This window comes from Candoia aspera, chromosome 1 (genome assembly GCF_035149785.1).
Source record: "Candoia aspera isolate rCanAsp1 chromosome 1, rCanAsp1.hap2, whole genome shotgun sequence".
Lineage (NCBI taxonomy): Eukaryota > Metazoa > Chordata > Lepidosauria > Squamata > Boidae > Candoia > Candoia aspera.
In genome coordinates this window covers 165446587-165469108 of record NC_086153.1, presented here as the reverse complement: position 1 = coordinate 165469108, position 22522 = coordinate 165446587, and the positions used below count along the sequence as shown (strand labels likewise).

Sequence of the window (22522 nt, the reverse complement as noted above, 5' to 3'; positions counted from 1 at the left end):
TGAAGTTTTTCCATGTATTTACATGAATTGAACACTTCTAAGACATCACTTGGTTTCCAAAACATTGTTTTTAGGGGCTTCCAGGACCCCCAGGACCCCCAGGACCCCGTGTAAGTATTTTTTTTCTTTGAGGACTCATCTTAGGTTGTAGATTCTGATACAAAGGGCTTTTGTAAATGTTTTCTGAGGCGATTCAAAACTTCTGAAGAGGTTCATTTGTTTGAAAGAGGAGCATGAAACATAGTAATACTGTCAATTGTTAGGATATGGTGGAATAAGCATTTATATGAAATCAGTTTTCAGCATTATCATCTTTGTGAGTTTCACTGCTGGTTCATACAAAATATCTATTTAATATTGCATTAACTTTTCATCTGAAAATGGAATTTCTGGGTCTGGCCCAGACAACCAGGTAGAAGCATAAATGAAGAAAGTTAATTATTCCCATTTATTCTTGGAAGTAACATGAATAAGAGTCCTGTCATCAAATGACATTTGCTCTATAGTTACAAGAACTGAGGCAGGTATGTATTTCTTTACTGACTTTGTACAGCTGCAAACTACTCATTTGGCTGGAAAACTATCCATAGGAGTACAAATTGGTATGAATAAATTTATCATCAGTAGGAAAGTGTTTGTAGCCCATATAGGAGCTTAGAATTTATAGAAAGAAATCAAACTGAAAACATTATCATCATTATTATTATTGAAGTATTGATAACTACACATTAATATTTCATTCTTACTAGTTAGTTGAGAAGGGGTTTAACATATATTAGGAGAAGCATCAAATCTCAAGAATCTGATATAAGTAATAATTGTCCTAAGGGTCTAGGATAATTATTTTAATTGATGTAAGACAGCATTAAAGTCCTGATATTACAGAGAAACATGTAGTTTCTAGAATGCCATTTGGTCAAGTATGTAATCACTTTGAAGCATAAATGTTCATTAACTGTCATTTCAGGGCAATAGTGGTCTTGGCTTTTATGGAGAAAAGGGTGAAAAGGTAAAATAAATTTAATCAATTTGCATTTACTGTGGTGGACACAATTTTGTGCAATCTGTGCAAATTGTTTTGAGGTCAGATTACAGTACTAAAAATGCAGAGTCTTTTTTTAATCCATATGTTCTTCAATCCATCTCTTGTCCTCTTCAGATTCTCCAGGTTCCCATGTATGAGAATCAATATATATTCTAAATGTTCTTCAGTGTCACAGAATTCAGGGAAAGTATACCCAATATTGTTTAAAATTTCATTTTACTTATTAAACATATTTTTGTGTCTTTCCTGAAGGGTGAAATTGGACTTCCTGGTCCACCTGGGCGTCCATCAACAGGAGAGTTAGTCATTACAACCGATGTAATTCCAAGTGAATACAAGGTAATTAGGAATATTACTGAAAATTACAGAGCATTCATTCCATTGCCAAATAGAATTGCTCTATTTGTTCCCAGCTGCGGGTTTGGTCTCTCTTTTGCTACTTTGGGTCACTCCAGTCTTCTCTGTATCCACACCTTTTACCACTATGTTCAACTGCTAAACCTCAAGCTGCTCCCCCCACAAGCTGTGGCAATAATATTTTCTTTGCTTTTTTTTCCTGGGGACCAATAGCAACTTAAAGAGAGGCCTTGTCTTCCATCTGTATCCACCTTCATATTCACAAGAGCATCTTAAGCCCAAGTGGAATCCAGAAACATTCTGGGAAATAAATTAATAAATTAATTAATAAATAAATTCTGAGAAGCTGGCGACCAGTGTTTCTCTGTGAATCACTTCTGGAATCACAGACAACTTAAATACAAAAATAAAGGACGTCATGGATGTCTGTAGGGCACATTGCAGATATTGGGAGAGTAAGCATCCACAACAAATGGGGGGTTGCCATAAATTGACAAACTATACCTGATGATATAGTGACCTAAACTCTGCCTTTATGGGTTTGCATTCCAACGTTTGACACTAAGATGGGTCATGGGTTTTTCACATTTTGCACATTTTTAGTGCATATTGGACCTTTTGCCCCTCCTTTTCCTCCCATGGACACCTTTGACTGAGAGACTCTCAATCAGCACTTTGCAATGAACCCTCCTATCCTACAAGACATAAAATCTTCTATTGTGATTAATAAATTCTTCTATTGTGATCAGATAATCAGAGTGTCATTCCAGAGGCAAGACTATGGCAGGGTTGGGAGAAAACAGTGACCCCCCATGAGAACATAAGGTTTACCTTCTTGAAGCAGATTAGCTAAACAGTGTTAAGGCCCAGTTATGCTACTGATTCCTTTCTTTATTGCAACATTGGTGTATTCTAAATCATCTCCACATCTTACGGAATCTAACTTGAATGATTGCAGCTTCCTCCCAAATTTTATCTTATAACTTGCTGTTTTATTAATAGCCGTGCTTTTTCTCCTACCCACCTTCCTGCTTTTCTTTGTTTTCCACACAAGTTCTGAATTTAGAGTTAGCCCAAGGTAATTCCTTTGTTACTCCAGTTCAACACTCAGAAATCAGCATGCAGATTTTTGAGTTCTTCAGGAAAATCCACCACAACTACATGTATTCATTCATACACATATTGTGTTTCAGTACAAATAGCTCAACATTCTGATGGTTCCAAGGGAACATTTTGAGTTTTATTCCTAAGTAATTTTTGTTTTTCATTTTGTGCATGCCTCTTAGGGTATTCTGAGTCTTCTGTCATAATATGGAGAGAAAGGAGAGAAATTTTATAGGAAGTAAAATTTGACTCACAAGAGACTATATTTGCAAATAAAGTATTATGTCAATTTAGGGGCTGGGTTCTACACTGGAGAAAATAGAATATTCAAGCAAAGCCTCTGTTCCCTCAACTCTCTTTTTTTCATTAATAAAATATTACTTTTGATGTAATACCATTGCTGGGGAACCAAAGTTGATTTATCACCAAAAATTCTTATACAGATAACTTAAACTGAAGTGTTCCAGCTGCTATAAATTTTAGTGGATAATTATATGTATGTATACTTATTTATTATTTCTGCCTTTTTATATTATTAGGGTATAAAAGGAAGAAAAGGAATGATGGGAGAATCTGGAAGTCCAGTAAGTCCACAAGAAGCACAATTATTTCTGTGATGAGTAATACCTACACTATTTTCATAGGAAAGAGTAATATCTGGATGCATTTTTATTTCAGTAATAGTGGTGCTTGGTTGATAATATGATAGTATAGTATTTTAGCAATAACTTAGAAACTAGTCATTTGAATTCATTATTTTTTCTTTCAGAATTTAACATATATTTATAACTCAGACCATACTGAATTTTTATTTCAGAATTTAGACTATGTTTGTAATTCATAACCTGTATGACTCTCTTTTTTTATTGTTTCCTAGTGGAAACTCCCATTCCTTGATTTTTCTTAGTGTCTATAAAGATGCATGACATCTATACAGAAACCCAAATAAATGCTTCCCAAATAAAGTATGCTGGGTAGAAACTCTTTTGCACTATAAGCTTATCTGAATTTTGAGAGCATGACCTGGGTGGTGTCACCATATGGCTTCATAGAGGAGCTTATCAATTTATGAAATGGCTGTCATTGTCAGCCGAAAAAACGAGGACTGTATTGTACGCACTGATCTGGATAAACACTAGTTGGCAACAAAGTGATACAGATATTCATTACCATCTAGTGGTCATACAGATTTGTGCAGCCCCGGTACGGTAGCCCTAAACAAACTCCTCATCTACAAGCAAATAAATTGGATGAGGTTGCTGTCTGTGAGGAACGTGGCCCTTGTACCCTTATTATCAGTAATCCACAGTACAAGCCATTAAGATATATGAAGATTCTTTAATAAGGAGAATTGACCAGCACTTTGTTTAAGTCACAGCTGAGGCTTCGCGCCTGAAGCATTTGAATAAAATCCTTTCCTTTCCCCCTCCTTCCTTGTTGCCATTGCTACCAGTCCTTAATGACTCTGCCTGTTTCACTTCGCCTTTGATCTTTCCAAATGGTGCCAGGCGGTGATAACATTTCTCCCAAAAAACCTTTTACAATCTGCAAGAATGCAAGCCTGCCCCCACACTGTTCAAATCTGTTGCTGCACTATCTCTAATGCTATCTCTACTTAACTAACTATAAAACCCATGTCAGGAGGATGCATCCAGATGCCATCAACTATTGCCTCTGGATTGCTCCAATCCTGACACTGTTTGCTACCTGTTCTAGACCTCTGTGATGCTCTCTAGTATTCTAGTCTATGTTTTCAGGATATGTTGGTAGATTTTTAAACACACCATGTATTAGCTATTCACCATGAGTTATTTTCTGTGCATGCCTCAATGAGACTGAGTGGCAATTCTTGTAAACACAGATTGTGGTGGAGGCTGGTGTTTTCTTGGCAGAATACCAAATTCATATTTAATAGAGTGTCATGAGTGCCGTTGAGCTAAAGTCATCAGCGCAATGGCACACATGACAATGACAAGGAAATAGGTGAAGGGGTACAAGATAAGTAGCCATCAACCCACAACGACTAACGGCTAACAAACAATAGCTAAACGGATCACGGAGCCACCCAAGCCATCAGCGGCAATACAACGGGGATCGCCCAGCTGAAAGCAATCAGCAGAGGAATGGGAAACCTGATGATGGGCGATCCCGGAAACCCTCACCCACCGGCAGGGCAACGTATTGGACAAAGGGGGGTGACGTGACCGTGAGCGAGGGGGCGCTGACCGGCGCGGGGTATTTAAACCCCGCACCGGCGCGCTCCTGTCACTCTCAGCTTTTTTCTACCAACGCTGTACCTGCCCTGCAAATAAACCAGAGCCTGATCCGCGAACCAGTGTCTGAGTATTATTCAGAGGTAGGCAGCGCATGACATAAAGCTGAGAGTCATAAACTCAGCCTCGCCGAGCCCCACCGGACGACAACGAGCCGCGGGAGGAGTAGACGGCGAGAAGACCAGCAAGATGAGGCCGGAGCGGCGCGGGCAAGGAGGGCGAGCCGCGCGGCAAGAGACAGAGGAGGACCGACCAAGGCCAGAGGCACCGCGGACTCCCGGAGTCATGGACGCCCACCCCACCCGACCCGAGCCTCAGCTCCAACCCCAAGGGGAGATGGCGACGGAGGCAACCCGACCGCGGGAGGGAGCAGCGCGACTTCCGAAACCAGCGGAGGACCCCGCGCCCCACATCGCACCCCAGCAACGGGCGTGGAGCGACAGCCCCACGGCGGTCAACACGGAGGAGGACGACGGAGACACCCATCAGACGGCGGAGGAAGCGGACCCGCGGCAGAGGGACGATGAACCCCGCCGGCAACCCACCCCCGAGGACGCGCCAACGGAACCGGCCCCAGCGGCGGCGCGGGCTGTGGACGAGGAGGCACGAGCTGAACTCGCGGCCATGCGGGCTCAACTGACGGAACTCCGGACCATGCTCCAGGCGCTTATGCCCCCCGCGCCACCCAACGACGTCCCCGCACAAGCCCACACCCCGAGCGAAGCACCGAACCCACACGGGCCAGCGGAGGGTCAGCAGACGGCACAGGCGGCCGACACCACACCCCGGGAAGCGAGAGGCAGGGCCGCACAAAACGCCCGGGCCCCAAAGGACTTCCCCATCTTCTTCGATGGGACCCCCACAAAACTCTCGTTTTTCGTGACCAACGCTAGGGAGTTCATGGGGAGGCACGGACACTCTTATGACTCCGAGGCCGACAAGATCGCCGCCGTGGCGATCAAACTCCAAGACAGGGCGGCGGACTGGTACGTCCAACTGTACGAGTCCAGCTCCCCCGCCCTCGCCACCTTCCCTGCTTTCATCAATGAGATGAAAAACTACTTCGAAGACCCCCTAGCCAAAGTAAGGGCGAAAAGCGCACTCCAAAGACTTAAACAGGGCACACGGACGGTCCCTGACTACGCCCTGGAGTTCAAAGCCCTCGCAGGGAAGGTCAGCGACTGGTCCGAGACCACCCTGCTGGAAATGTTCAAAAGGGGGCTCAACCGCGACGTCCTCCAATGGGCCCTCTACCGCGACGACCCAGAAACGTTACACGGGTGGATCCACCTCGCGGGGAAAGCCGAACATGCGCACCGCACCTTCCTCATGACAACCACGGAAGACACAAACTATGCCGGGAAAAAGGTACCCGCACCACATGGGGGGATGGCCGGCCCCATATACCCAAAAAAGAAGTTCAACCGGGAGCCCTGCGGGAGGTGTGGCAAATTAGGGCACAAGACGGCGGATTGCTTCGCCAACCGACCGCCGACCAGCGAGCCCAAACCCACTCCGAAAATTAGCCCCAAACCACCCAACCCGGGGCCGCCCCCTCACCGCCGAATGACCGTGGCCACAGCGACACCAGAAGAGGGCTGGGACGCTTACTGGGGGGAAGAGGACAATACAGACCCCGACCAGCCGGCGGGAAATGCTCCCCGCTTGCCCTGAGACGCGTGGCGAGGCAGGCGGTGGGACAGCAACGCGGACCACCTCAACGAAACGACGAAAGCCCCGTAATATTGGCAGCAATTCAACTCTCTGCCGGCAACGGAGCCACCACGGCCGCGGCACTAGTGGACTCGGGGTGCTCAAAAAACCTCATCCACCCCGACCTAGTCGCCAAACTCGACCTCCGCTGCTTCCCCCTCCCCACGCCGCTGGCATTCCACCAGCTGGACGGCTCTACAGCGGGAGGGAAACCAGCCACGCTACAAACCGAGCCAGTCACCCTGCAAATGGGCACTCACACCGAGCGCACATCGTTCGTAGTCACGCACATCGGACGGCCCATTGCAGTCCTGGGGATGCCATGGCTCGCGACAAACAACCCGCGGATCAACTGGGAGACCCGCACCTTCACATTCGGCGACGGCGAGTATCGAGCACCAGTTCCAGCGGGCAGAAGCAACCCCACGGTAGGACGAGCGGAGGCGACCACACAAGACAACGCCGCTACCACAGCAGACCTACCAGAACAATACGCCGACTTCTCCGAGGTCTTCGGAGAGGCAGAAGCTGACCAACTACCCCCCCACCGCAAGACGGATTGCCGGATCGACTTACTGCCCGACGTCCCCTTACCTAGACCAAAGATCTATTCGATGACCCCGAAGGAGATGGCAACCCTCCGGGAGTTCATCGATAAAAACCTAGACAGGGGATTCATAGAGCCAGCATGCTCACCGGTCGGAGCCCCCGTCTTATTCCGGGAGAAGAAAGACGGGACCCTACGGCTCTGCACCGACTACCGGGGCCTAAACGCGGCTTCCCTGTCCAACAAATACCCCTTACCCCTGGTGAAGGACATGCTCGCCCACCTGTCCACGGGCAAAGTCTTTTCCAAATTGGACCTTCGCGAGGCGTACTATCGCATCCGAATCAGGGAGGGGGACGAATGGAAGACGGCGTTTAACTGCCCCCTAGGCGCTTTCCAGTACAAGGTACTGCCCTTCGGACTCGCGGGGGCCCCTGGGGTGTTCATGCAGCTCATCAATGAGGTACTGCATGAACATCTGTTCAAAGGGGTCCTGGTCTACATCGACGACGTCCTTATTTACACAAAAACGCACGAGGAACATGTAACCCTAGTCAGGCAAGTCCTCGACAAGCTCAGAAGGGCGCAGCTCTATGCAAAGCCTACAAAGTGCGAGTTTCACAAAGAGCGCCTAGACTATCTGGGGTACTGAATCTCCGGGGACGGCATCGAAATGGACCCCGCAAAAGTCGAAGCGGTGCTAAACTGGGAGCGGCCCCGCAACAGACGGCAACTACAGAGCTTCCTCGGATTCGCGAATTTCTACAGGTCATTCGCCCGGGGGTTCGCTGAGATAGCCCTCCCCTTAACGGACCTCCTCAAAACCAAAGGGGTGGGGGACACCCGACGCGCCAAGAACCCAGGCACAGTGCTGAATCGGACTCCCGCGTGCCAGACCGCATTCGACAAGCTGAAAGCGCTGTTCACTACGGAGCCAATCCTCGCGCACCCGGACCCAGAACGGCCGTTCGTGGTCCAAGCCGACGCCTCAGACTTCTCCCTGGGAGCCATCCTGCTACAGAAAGACCCCACGGGACTCCTGAAACCATGCGCCTACCTGTCAAGGAAGTTCTCCGAGACAGAGAGGCGATGGCACGTCTGGGAGAAAGAAGCCTTCGCGGTGAAATCGGCACTAGAGACATGGCGACACCTACTCGAGGGAGCCACCCAACCATTCGAGGTCTGGACTGACCACCGGAACCTCGAGGCCCTACGAACGCCTAGACGCCTTAGCCCAAAACAGGTCCGATGGGCCCAATTCTTCAGCCGCTTTGATTTCCAGCTGAAGTTCATGCCGGGCAAGAAGAACTTCCTGGCCGACGCCCTCTCCCGGCTGCCCCAAGACGAAGAGCCCGCCCCAGACACCATTGGGACGGTCCTATCCGCCTCGCAACTGGGGATGGCCGTGACCACCCGAAGCGGCGCACGGAGGCAGCTCGACTCTACGGCGCAGCCGACGGCGGGACAACCGGCGACGGAAAGAAGCCAACCGCAACTACCAGGGGGAATGCGCACGGACCTCGCCGCCGCCCTCAAAACCGACCCCTGGTTCCTGGCAAACCCCGACAAGGTAACGATGGCACAAGACCTGGCATGGGGGGAAGGCAGAATCTACGTCCCGGACTCGCAACGCCAGGCGATCTTGCATAGGTCACACGACGCCAAGCAAGCGGGACACTTTGGGTTCCTCAAGACCCTACACCTAACACGGCGTCAATTCTGGTGGCCCGCGCTCAGGCGAGACGTAAAAACCTACGTGGCGTCCTGCCCAACGTGCGCTAGGGCCAAACGGGCACCAGGCAAACCCGCGGGGCTATTGCAACGGGTGGCAGAACCCTCCCGCCCATGGGAGGAAATCTCTATGGATTTTATAGTGGACCTCCCACCCAGCCAGAAGAAAACGGCCATTTGGGTGGTGAAGGACTACTTCTCAAAGCAGGCCCACTTCATCCCCTGCACGTCGGTCCCATCCTCACAACAGCTAGCCAAACTCTTCCTCATCCACGTGTACAGGCTACACGGATGTCCCGCACGTGTGGTGACCGACAGGGGCACACAGTTCACCTCCAAATTCTGGCGGGCCTTCCTGAAGCTGACGGGGACCCAACAGGCCCTATCTACGGCTTGGCACCCTCAGACGGACGGAGCCACTGAGGTTCTTAATGCCACCTTAGAGCAATTTATACGATCATATACTAACTACCACCAAGACGACTGGGCTGAACTGCTCCCGTTCGCCGAAGTCGCATACAACAACGCCGTCCACACGAGCACGGGGAAAACTCCGTTCGAAGTAGTCTCGGGGCGCGACTTCGTCCCCATACCGGAGCTACCTCAACCCCCGGAACCCCAGGTGGACGCTAGCGACTGGGGACGGAAGATCGCGGAAGCATGGCCAGTAATCACGGCGGCGCTGAAGGATGCACAGGCTGCCTACAAAGAGCAGGCCGACAAGCACCGGCGCCAACAACCGACGTTCCAGGCGGGGGATATGGCCTATCTATCCACCAAGTTCCTAAAGTCAACCCAACCCTCGAAAAAACTGGGGCCTAAGTACATCGGGCCGTTCCGAGTCACGCAAATAGTGAACCCGGTAGCAATACGCTTGGACCTGCCACACAACCTCCGGAGACTCCACCCGGTGTTCCACACCAGCCTCCTGAAACCGGCAACCACCTCCCGATGGCACCCAAGCACGCCACAGCCCGCACCGGTGATGATCGACGGGCAACACCACTTCGAGATAAGGGACATTCTCGACTCCCGCAAGCAACGAGGAACTCTACACTATCTGGTCAGGTGGAAACACTTCCCCCACCCGGAATGGGTGGCGGCGCACAACGTTAACGCGCCTGACCTGACCAGAGCATTTCACCGGGCATACCCTGACAAACCGCAACCAAGGTCAGCAAAACCAAACCCCCCCCCGCAGGCCCCCCCCTGCCTCCCGTGCCCCAAGGGAAAGGGCCCCCCCAAGCCCGCGACTTGGGTGGACCTTCCCCCCCCCGGGACTCACTCCCCCCGCCCCGGGCCCACGGGGTGGTGACAAACGTTCGCCAGCACCCTCCCCCCGCCCCCCGGCCGCGGGGGAGTGGCAAGCAAGTCAACAGGGCAACCTGGGGGCAACGCCCAGGAGACACAACAAAGGCGACGCACTTTAAATAAGAAAAAGAAGGGCCCTACCTGGAGCTGAGAAGCACCCGACCAGCCACGCCTCTCTCCTCGCCGAACTGAGCCAAACAAACAGGGTGTGGCTGGAGCATGCGCACGCCAGGTCAGGACCCGAGCATGCGTACCATGGACACACCCTGGGAAGGCACGTGGTAGAGGGAGGAGCAAAGGGAGGGGCGACAACTACTCCGGCGGGAACTTTGAAAAAAAAATAAATACATAAATAAATGTGGCGTTTTGACAGCTCCACGGGGAAAGCCCAGAAAACCGGGGGAGAACACTATTCGAAAAGGGGGCAGTATGTCATGAGTGCCGTTGAGCTAAAGTCATCAGCGCAATGGCACACATGACAATGACAAGGAAATAGGTGAAGGGGTACAAGATAAGTAGCCATCAACCCACAACGACTAACGGCTAACAAACAATAGCTAAACGGATCACGGAGCCACCCAAGCCATCAGCGGCAATACAACGGGGATCGCCCAGCTGAAAGCAATCAGCAGAGGAATGGGAAACCTGATGATGGGCGATCCCGGAAACCCTCACCCACCGGCAGGGCAACGTATTGGACAAAGGGGGGTGACGTGACCGTGAGCGAGGGGGCGCTGACCGGCGCGGGGTATTTAAACCCCGCACCGGCGCGCTCCTGTCACTCTCAGCTTTTTTCTACCAACGCTGTACCTGCCCTGCAAATAAACCAGAGCCTGATCCGCGAACCAGTGTCTGAGTATTATTCAGAGGTAGGCAGCGCATGACATAGAGCCATGCAGTAGCGTCGGAACAGACCTTAGATCTAGTCCAGCCTGCTCAGTACAAGATCCACTGGAGTGTCTCTCACAGATGGCCATCCAGTCTCTGTCTGAGGACAGAGTGCTGAGTTTGAAATGAAGGACTTCCTTCCACTTCAGTCAGGAAGTCCTTCTGGATGTCTGTACTGAAATTCATTCCTTATAATTTTAACCCATTCATCCTGGCTCTGCGCTCTGGGGTAATAAAGTCCACTCCCACTATGTGACAACCCCTCAGATTTACTTAAGGGAGATTATGGCAGATGCCAGGAGTGATTTCCATAGCATATTAGCGCCTATTGACATCAGCATATCTACCTCTGGAGTAGACATTGCAAAGGATTTATTGTATAATCAGTATAGACCTGAATAGGTAAAGGTATATCCTTTATAGATATTTCAATTAATTCAGCATAAATGGAGGCAGAATTATTAAGGAAATGGCACAGTGTCTAACCAAAAAGTGTTGTTTTAAGTAACTCAAGATTCTTTCACCCTAGAGTGTTTCTGTGAAATTACCACCATTTGTTTGTAAAGCTTCATGGAACAGTGAAATGATATCACTGTCAACCTACTGCAATCCAACTATTTCTGTATTGTATTGTACACTCAAGTTATTTTACATCTATTTGTGGTGATTTTTTAAAATAATGGAATGAAATTGCAGCATCCATTCATTTGTGATTTTTTTTTTAAAAAGTGGTTTCTAAGCAGCTATGGCTTCTGGCTTCTGACACACTCTTCAGAACCATAACAGGGTGGAAATAGTAGTACCTTTAACTGTGTAACAACAATTAACATTATAATTGAAAGTGAATAATGATATAATTTGTACCTCTGCACCATTGTGTTACTTAATTACCATGGCTCCTCTCTCCAACCCTTGCCAACCTAATGGACAGGATGTACTATCCCTTTCATTAAACAGTTCCTTTTTCCTGATTGAGCCAAGTGCATTACTTCTTCATGACTAGCCTATTAATTATCAGTTCTCTTAATTATCCCAAGTTTAGTTTCTGTTCAGGGGAAGCTTTAACTGATGGTTTCTTCTGTGGCGGTTAAGGTGTTAGGTAAGAACTGGGGAGATCAAGGTTCAAGTCTATCCTCAGCCATGGAACTCATTGGCCCTAACTACCTGACAGATGAAAGGATGGGTGATCCCCATGTCAGCTGTCCTTGAGTAAAGTGTTCTGATTTGCACTTCTTAGGGCAAAACGAACTGTTAAGGACAAAAACATATGTTCCAAGCAGATGTTTGCATATAAACCATAAAGAGTATGGGAGAAGAGAATGGACCTTTTGTTTCTCTCGCCTCTCTATATGTTTATGCCAGGATTGCACACATTGGGGCCCCTGGGCTACCTGCAGCCTGGTGGGCTTTAAGTGCAGCCTGTTTCCTCCTAACCCCCCACTTCTCTCTACTCCACTATTTTATTTCCTACCTGTTCTTCACCATCTTCCCCTCCCTTGCTTTGGTTCCTCTCTTGCCTTTCCAACCCCTTTTCCCCTCCTCTCTCTTTGTCTTCCACTTTCCCCCCACCCATCCTGTCCTCTCTCCCCCAACCTTCTCCCCAGGGAAGCTAGAAGGCACAACGCTCTTTTTCCTTTAGGAGAGGTGGCTAGGGTACTGATGCTTCCTCTCTTAAACGACAACAAAATGCTGCACATTTTTCCCCTTTTGGAATTAAAAAAAATAAAATAACCCTTTCTTGTCCTGTTTGTTCCAAAAAGAGGGGATGCTTCTGTGCAGAAGCCTCCCCTCCCCTCCTGTACTATTTTCTTTCCCCCTTCTTGGTTGCCTTCTCTTCCTTTCCCTACAGTCACCACTGGAATTGGATGGTTGCCCCTGAGAATCTCTGCCCAGGCTGTTAGAGTACCACCTACTGGAGATCCAGTAAACCACCATGTCTTTTTCTTGCTGCTATAAGAGCAAGCATCTGTATGTGTAGGTTGGGGAAAACTAAACTATAGCAGCCTTGAGTGTATTCGTTCAATTTGATGGGATATTTGCATGCATTGAAAAGTTAATATATTAAAAAGTTAAAAAGTCATAAATGCATGAAAACATAAGAATCAATTGTCCCATGATACTTTGGGGTCTTGTCATTGTCTATTTGTGGGGGACAGCACAAAGATATGTGCACCCCTCAAACCGATGAGAAGTCCATACCCTTGTTTTACCTATACCAAAACTCTACTTAGGAAAAAGGATACTCACAAGCAGCAGAGAACAGAGGGTAAGGGGAGAGAGGGGCTCTATTTAACTTATTTCCTTCCTATACTTCAGTGTAAATAAAGCAAGTTCCTCAGCTCAAGCTTGAATCTTAGTAACTCCATCTATGCATTTGCCTTGAATGAGTTACAGAAGCATTTGCCATCAACTTCTCCTGCATGTTTTTCAACATCCCCACCAAGCCTATAGCTCTGGAATTCCAGGTGGTTCCTTATCCAAGTAACAGTCGGGGCTGATCCTTCCTAGCTTCTGAGGTTGTCCACCTGCTGCCTCTTGATGAGGCCTTTGTGGAAGCAGAATACCTGCATTATATGTGAACGGGCAAACTCATGCTTTAAAATATTTGTGACTGCCCCGCAAACTGGGTTTGGCTATTACTACTACTTCGTGGCTATACCCTCTCTATTACTGTAGTGATCCTCTCCATAAAGTGTTACTATTGTGCTAAATAGCATGTTGTTATGCTGCAGTTGTGCAAATATTTTTTCCCACAGGGTTTACATGCCCAAGAAGCAGAAAAAGGAGAAGAAGGAATAACTGGCTTTCCAGGACAAAGAGTAAATATATAACAAAAACTAATCATTAATTATGTTCTATTTATTTTTTTCTACACTATGAAAATGAAATACAGAGTTTTCAGTGGTGCTTCTGGTACAGGTAGTCCTTGTTTAGTGACCAAATTGGGACCAGCAACTCAGTTGTTAAGTGAAGTGGTCGCTAAGTGAAAAATCATGTGACTGCTTAAAGTTTTACACAGGACAATGTGTACTAACTGACTGTAATAGTGAACACGTGATTGAGAGGGAGAAGCTGCAGAGGTCATAAATGCAGGCATTGGTTGCAAAGTTACTTTTTCATCACCATTGTAACTACAAACAGTCACTGTCCAAGGCAGTCACTAAGCAAGGACTACCTGTATTCATATTTTTGGTGGATTTTCTTGCTGGTTTGCACATATTCTGAGCGTCTGGCCAATCACCATATTTATCATCAGAAAGGAATATCCCCAAGTGACAGTGATTGGGAGCTTTGACTATTCCTTCTTTTCTAGTACCAAGTCATCTCATTCAAGCCACTTAATTTCCTCTATAAAAGCATTTGTAGCTCAGACTTTTGTTGGAAGCATACAGTAATCTTCATCATGTGGAACAATGTTTGGATGTTTTAGCTAAGATGTATTCTAGTAAGTGTTTAAACCTCCGGTAGATGAAAGTGAGGAAGCTAGACTCTGGAAAGTTCAGCAGACAGTTATCTGAAGAATAAAGGTAGCCTTCCTTGGACTGAGTTTGACTCTTTGTGACTACATGGAAATATCCATGTTGTTTCCTTGGCAGCTAGACAATGGTTTGCCATTCCCGTCTTCTGGGAGTTTTGTTTGTTTCTTTATTGATGTAAACTGTATAGTCCGTTCTAGAAGTTTGGCAGTAAAAGGGGGAGTGGCCACTTCATATTCAAAGCTAAGGCATTTGTCATTTTAATCTCCTTTGTTCATTGTTATGGTCATTAGAAATATCAGGCTCAGGGTAACTTTTATCTTTTGGGGGTTGGTAGATATTTGAAAGATATCCCAGTATTCCCCATAATGATAGTTAAGATACAATAACCAGATATCTTTGTTATAACCATCCTTCTTATTTGATGTTATTTTGTTTTGAAGCCTAACTGGGATAATTTAGCCTAATTCGTGGTTGAGTAAAATTGCATTTCCAATACACCCAGAAATTCCCTGTATGGGCATAAATTTACATAGGATATATATACAAGAATTCTTTCAAAGCACCCAATGAATTTCCAGTATTTTTTGCATGATAGTGGTGGACCACACTGATTAGTTTTTGGTGAGGATAGTCTGTTCACATGTAATGTAACCCCCACAGATGGGCATTCAGACGATAGACAAGAAGTATTGGAAAGTTACATTTCATTCTTCATCCTGTATATGAATAATTGGGACTTTGAATTCTTACACACTCTTCATAAAGTTTAAGATCAATAAAACCTATTTTTAAAAGGAATTGATAATAAATATGCAATCACATGGTTCTGTTTGTTAATGTTGTGCTTTTATAGGGTTTGCCAGGAATCAATGGTCTAAAAGGAGCGAAAGGGAGTGTGGTAAGTATGAAGTCCCAGAACCAGATTGCTCTTTAGAAAGAAAGACAAGTTAAGGAAGTTTAAGAAGGAAAGTCACCTCTTTCTCCCTATAGCCACCCTGCACTCAGAAATGCCTCTTGCAGAGCAAGAGAGTTGATAGGAAAGAGGGAGATCACCCCCCAAATGAGTGGCAGATAAGATCAGTAAAAAGATTAATACCAGAGGAGGCGTGTCCAAAAAACACAGCAAAATAGCAGCTAACAAATATTGGGAGGAAGGGTCACAAAGTAAATTGAGATCAGAGTTAAAAAATAGTAGGCCTCACCAACAAAAGAATGAAGTTGAGCTTACTTTCCAATTTCATCAGTTATTTTAAAGTAGGAGTAGGGATTCTACAGAGTGTATTTCCCTGGACCAACTATGTCCTCATCTCGCCAAGCCCACCTTCCTGGGCCTACTCAATTTGGGGCTGAACACTCTACTGCTGGAATGCAGACTGAGGAACTGAAGGAGGCATGTGGAGTTCAGTTAAAAAAATACCTTGCCGATATTTTTGATGTTCATTTCAGGGTATCCCAGGAAATTATGTAATCCATGGCATTACTGGTCAGAAAGGGATGAAGGTAATTCATTCAATTGTTTAACATTGTACATTAAACCATCAAATAACTACAATTCATTGTAGGCAGGCTACAAAAAAAGTATAAAGCAATAGAGTTATTTGGTTTCCACATACAGAAGCCTTACTGACTAAGATAGAACTATTTCTGTACACTGATCCATTTCAAGTTGAGCGTTTTTTTGATGATCACCCCAATCATCATTTTCACAAAACCTAAGCTTGCCATTTTAAAATGTCCTCTTGGATGGTTGCCCCACTTCATGCTTCCCTTCTAATAACGTACCAGCCATTGTCCTCTTTTAGGCACACAAGAAAGGATTATTCACATCTTTGCCACTTCTCTTTGCCCTTACTGGCAATAGTGGCCTTCAGCTGGATGTGTGAATTTTTGTCCACTGTGAGTTACTACACAATTATCAGTCAAGTTCAGACCAACCGAACAGCATCAGATATAGCAAAATGCCATCTGTCCTGGTTGTCCATGCTTGAAACAAGTCTGAACAGACCCTGAATAAGTGTGTTAGGTGTGAAGGCTCATTTAACATAAACTTAAATATGCCTGAGTATCTGGTATAGGATATTATTTGCTTAGTATTATGTATGCCCCTATTTTTTCTCACTATCATTTTTGTGCTTTCCTCAAACATTTTTGCTCAATTTGATTGTGGTTTCCTATTTCCACCTTCATGGCCTAGCCTGCAAAAAGTTACACATTTACTATTAAGGAAGGGAGGTGGAATGAGTTAAATCATGACCAACTGTGGCTGGTGTCTCTCTACTGCTAGGCTAAGATTTGGAAGTCTAAAACTTGGATAATGGAGTGGCCAAACAAGAATGAATTGGCAAAATTGCCTTGCCAGTGAACCATTCTGCCAAGGGTTGGGAATAGTTGTCGTTGCGATGATTGGGAAAGATAAAAAACTCTTAGAACAATGTATCATGGGATTATTGTAATATAATTAGCAATAATTTACTGTGCGGATATTTTAGCCTATATGTGAAGAGTAAAGGATGAAGAAACAGTAACTCATAAGAATGGAATGCAATCTTAGGGAAATTACTAGGTGTGTGACACAGGAAAGATTCTTTACGCCTTTCTTTCTCATTCATGATGAAAATAGTTGATTTTCAAGTATGTATTAAATTGGCTTAATCAAATCTGTATTTCCATAGGGTGAACCCGGAGATAAAGGCATCCGAGGGCCACCAGCTCAAGCACAACATCCCACACTTATAAAAGGTACTGCTTTCATTGCTGTTGAGTATTTTTGATGTGGTTTAGCGGCTGTTTGAGAAAGGAACCATAGCTCTTTAATAATCTAGCTTGATAAATGCCTGATTAATGCCACTTTATCAAAAAGTGCCTAACCACTCAACCTGCTACAGCACAACCAACACAAGCTATGAAAAGGATAACACAGCCATACCTCAAAAACATCTCGGAAACTACCAACAGACTGTTACAACCACACGGCATCACCATAGCACACAAACCAACCAAAGCCCTCCAAAACATCTTAAGCAAACCAAAAGACCCAGTAGCCCAAGAAGAAAAAACGAGTCATCTACAACATACAGTGTAAGGACTGTAACAGCCACTACATAGGACAGACAGGCAGAAGACTAGCAGAGCGCATCCACAATACCAGCTAGCAGTCAGAAGACACAATGAGAACTCCTTTACCTCACAACACATGGACAGACTCAACCATACTTTCAACTGGGAAACGGTGAGCATCCTAAACCAAGCCAAATCCAAAAATGCCAGAGAATTCCTGGAAACTTGGCACTCAGACAAAGCAGCCATCAACAGACACATAGAGGTAAACAACATTTACATACCATTCAAAAGAGACAGTAAAAAAATTAAAAAGGAAACAAAAAGACCAGAACACATTCTCTCCAGCAGCCAACACCCAGATAAGCAGGGATTAAAACCAGGATTAACACCAGACAAACAATCAAGCGGTATACAATACCCTAAACAAGGAACTATTAATTCAGTCAATCAACCAAGCAGCAAACAACAGCCTAATCAAGGAACTCCCAAGGAGAGAACAACACCCCCACCAACACAGGTAGGGCAAGCCACAGTGTATAAACTGAGAGCAAGGCCCACTCCCTCCTCGCGCTGAAGATGTTGCCTAGTCTGGCAATGAAACGCCTGCAAGAAAACAACAAGGCTCAGGGAGCACCAAGGACTCCACGGCTAGAGTAGTATTTGCTGCTTCTTACGAGTTTGTGCACTGGTGTGCTTAAGCAAAATGAACAGTCTAAGTCCAGTTTATAGAGTTTTCTGTGGGCAAGTTCAGCCTAAAGATATCTTGTAGTTTTTAGCGTATTTTCTTTGTTAAAAACCTAACCAATACTAGTATCCACACTGAATACCTATTTAAAATGAAGTCCTCTTCCAGTCTCATTTCATGCCAAAATCAGAGAATAGACTAAGGAGTCAGGCCACACTTTGGGGCACCTGATAGAAGATGGGCTTGAGCGGTTTTCAACTTACTGGCTTTGGGTAACATTGCAGTGTTTTGGGTAACTATTCCAGCCAGCTTATAGGGAGACAAAGTAATATTATTATCCTGGTTAAAAGGTAGCTTTCCAATCCCCTAGCAGCTACTGTACATACAAGAAAGATAATAGGAGTAAATAATATGAGTGTTTTGCAACAAACTGCAAAAGTTAGATATTTACACAAGTGGCTTAATTACAATAAATCTTACTTAGTTTTGTCTTCTCTGTGGCAAAATATTGTATAAAACTATAAGAAGTGCATTTTACTACAGCTAGCATTTTTCAATTACAACTTTTAAAACAATGATATCTTCATTTCTTGCTGCTTTTTATCTGTGCTGCTTTTCTCCAAGATTTACTGTATATAGTATAATAATGGAAGAGATCAAGTTTATTGTTCTTTTACGTGACTGAGAGATTGCCCTGGTTCACACGTTGGGCCAAACTGTGGTTATGCCTACTGTGACACCTGAACCTGAACCAGACAATCTAAGGTAATTAATAAATCAAATACCATAGTAGCAGTCACATCACTGTAGTAATGTACAGACTGCACGTGCCTACTCAGAAGTAAGTCCAAATGAATTCAGTGCATATAGGTTTTCAGCTTTAGTAGCTTAGCTTTAGAAAACCAGTGTTTTGAACTAGTAATAAAACAGTTTCTTATTACTTCTGAAGTGTTAAAAATAGATAAATGTGAGATGTAAAATAATCTGTAGTTATCCTTATGTGGCTGAGGTTTAAACTATAAATTGGGGGTCTTTCCAGGTGTACTTGGTGACCGGGGAATGGATGGCATTCCTGGCCCTGAAGGAGACAGGGGAGCACAAGGCAGTCCTGGCCCACCTGGCCTACCAGGCGCAGAAGGATCATTTGATGGTAATTTACTACCCCTTTGGTATAGCGCACTGATTCTGGAGAAATATATTCACTTTTCTCCAGTCTTGAACCTTTCCTTGTAGTGTCACTATAACTGCTTCTTTCAGAATCCCAAACACTGATGTGGCTTGACTGACTTCCTTGGATCTCTGCAATAGTTTATACAATCCAGGCACATTTCCACAACAAATGCTTATTTTTCACTGCTTTGGATAGATTGTGTCTGGACTGTGTTGTTTTGAAGATAAATATTAGTTAGAGGAATCAGTGGTCTTGGCAATAACCCAGTAAGCATACTGTTGCAGCTCTTTTCACTGTCCTGGGACTCCACCATCATCTTCACCATCCATAATGTTTAAGTCTAATGTTTGGAACCTGTGGCAGAGGGTGCTTCAGCTTGTTGGGGGTGAAAGAAATGAGAATCAGACTTATTAGTTTTATAACTATAACAGAAAGGAGATTTTTTTACAAGAAATACTTCAGAGAGATAGTTGAAGCCTAATATCTAACAGCATCCTGCAAGAAGGAGATTCAGCAACCATGTGCTTCATGCATGTGTATCTGGAAACAAAGGTAGAAAGAAATGACCTCAGATTAGCAATCTCTTAGACAAAAAGCAGGCAGTGACAGATGAAAAAGGGACAGGAGTAAATCCTTACTCTGCTACCACCCCTTGTGGTAAAGAGGTCATGAGGTGCTAAATAGTCAGTGCCACTGAATTCAACTTCCAACACAACTCAGTTATAATGAGTATCAGTAAAGGATATCTATAATCTAAGTGGTTCTCTTCAAATGTTTAAGGGCTATTTTGTGTATCTGATATTTTAAAAAACTTTTAGCAGTACTAAAATACAAATATACCAATTTGCAAGAGATTTGTCTAATGAATACATATTAAAGCTCTATAGAAGCTCTATATTTTAACAGTTTCATTGGCTATGATTTGTTGGTTTGTTTTGGAATGTTATTGTAGGACTGTATTAACTAAGTGAGCAGATGAAAGGAGAAAAAGAAGTTGGAAGAGTTTTTGAGAATTAAATTTTATGGTACTGTGATGTATTGTTAAGAAGAGTTTGTGCTCAGAGTTGAGAGTGAGATGGGAACTGTGGATGATAAGAAGAACAGGCAACGTGTGAAGTTAACCAGACCTTGGTCCATCCCAGAGAAGAATGCGTTGGGCTGTTGTGGGCCATTAAGAGTGAAATGGGACTGTAAAGGAAAGTGAGCTACATTGGCAGCACATTTCTGGTGGTACATCACAAGAGTAAGGCAGAGAGGCAGTAATGTGGTGACTATCATTACATGATGGGCAGCTATGGAGGGGATGATATAAGGTAATGAAAGCAGAGGCAATGGGAATGAAGAATATTGCCTGTCAGAGGTGGAAAACAGTGATGAGATTGGTCAGTGTGGAGACACTGTTTGGGGACTGGTGTATCTAAGCTTTAGATACTGTAGACATCCTGCACTGGTATCCAGAGGCTGAATGTGGAGAAAGAAATTCAGATTAAACCCCAATAAGATAGTGCTGCTGTACATTTGTTAACTTTGGTGGCATCAGTTAACATCTGCCCCAGTAGTGACCCTTGATGGGGTCATCTACCTTTGAAGGAGCTGGTCCACAGCTTGAGGATCTTCCTGGACTCATGGCTCCTGCCTCAGCAGCAGGTGGAAACTGTGGCCAGAGGAGCCTATGTCCAGCTTCAGTAGGAGTGACAGTTGCAGCTCTACCTGGATGAAGATGGTTATGCTTTGATCACCTCACAACCTCACAACTGGACTACTGCAAAGAACTCTATTGGGGCTGACTTTAGAATGACTCAGACGCTGCAGCTAGTTCAAAATGTGGTAGCCTAACTGCTAGTCAGGGAGACCAGTTATAGGAGAATAGTGTCTGCTTTGCAGTCACTGCATTGGTTGTCAATAGGCCTCTAAGACCAAGTCAAATTGATAAACCCTTATACAACATGGCACTGGGGACATATCAGGGACTGCACTGTCAAGAACAATACTGTCCATCTTGTCCAGGCATCAAGGGAGGGCCAGGTTCCACCCCCACAAGAAGTCAAGGGGTGGAAAGATTAGGGAAAAAGTATTTTGGGTTGTGGCCCTCACATTATCAAATATCACATTATCAAATACGCTCCCATCAGGAGGTGCATTTGGGAATATACTCAGAATTGTTCTATTTCAGCAGGTCTTTATGACCTATGGTGATCTGGGGCTGGGTTTTTCTTCTGTTTTGTTTTCTTTCTCTTATTTTTGTTGACATTGTTATAACTATGGTAATTGATTTATTGTTTGTTTTAATAGTGGGGAGATTCTGTATTGGTTTGCTTCTGCATACAGTACTCTCCAGGGTCAGCCAAAATGGAGTGGTCCTTAAGTACTGTTAAATAAAGAAAGAAAATAAAGAAAACTGTTTATCACAGATCATCGGTCAAGGGATATAACTCTAAGAGAGAGGCTCACGATTACTAAGATTTCTCTGTTTCCTTTTCACCTATACGTGATTAAATGAAGACCCAGTCTGATAAATATGTTTAGATTAAAAGTATTGTGCTTATTACTGTTCTGACTATCCCTGAAGTCTAACATGTATTATTAGTACCTTTTCATCTACAGCCTTCTAACAGTCACATAGATCCACTCTTTTCCCCATTCCAGATGTTTCTGGAAAAAGAGGTTTGCCTGGAGAAACGGGCCCCAAAGGTTTTATTGGCGATCCTGGTTTCTCAGCTATTCGTCCAGGTCCTCCTGGTTTAGATGGTGCAATAGGACCACCTGGTTTCCCTGGCTCTCCCGGCCCCCCAGGAAGTTCAGGTAAATGGCAGAGATATTTATATACCAATTTTTAAATGTTTAGAAAATAATACTTTGAGAAGTTTCCTTAATCAGCATTTTGAAACTGAACAACCAAGGGAAATTTGAAACTTCAAGTAAGTAAAAATGAATGCTAAAGCAAGATTTCTGCTGTTTATTTGTGAAATAACATCTTGTTTTATATCTTACTCTCATTTTAATTAAAAGACCACAATAACCTATTATTATCAAGAACTTTATTCTGTCAAATCTGCCTCTCTCTTTTTCTTTTCTTAAATTCTGTCCTCTTCTACCATTCCTTCACTGTGATAAATTTCTAATTTAAACTCTATACTCATGTGTGTGTGTGTTTGTAT

At 44.9% G+C, this 22522-nt stretch overlaps 1 protein-coding gene across 1 annotated transcript in view; it reads left to right on the top strand.

Annotated features, from left to right (window-relative positions):
• The window catches only part of COL4A2 (collagen type IV alpha 2 chain), a 172467-nt gene that overhangs the window by 90229 nt on the left and 59716 nt on the right, over positions 1–22522 (top strand). The window contains exons 11-20 of the mRNA XM_063317783.1: positions 75–110; positions 968–1009; positions 1298–1384; positions 3046–3090; positions 13726–13788; positions 15302–15346; positions 15895–15948; positions 17121–17187; positions 19233–19343; positions 22011–22166. Coding sequence (XP_063173853.1) covers positions 75–110; positions 968–1009; positions 1298–1384; positions 3046–3090; positions 13726–13788; positions 15302–15346; positions 15895–15948; positions 17121–17187; positions 19233–19343; positions 22011–22166 — 706 coding nt within the window. The remainder of the gene's footprint in view (positions 1–74; positions 111–967; positions 1010–1297; positions 1385–3045; positions 3091–13725; positions 13789–15301; positions 15347–15894; positions 15949–17120; positions 17188–19232; positions 19344–22010; positions 22167–22522) is intronic.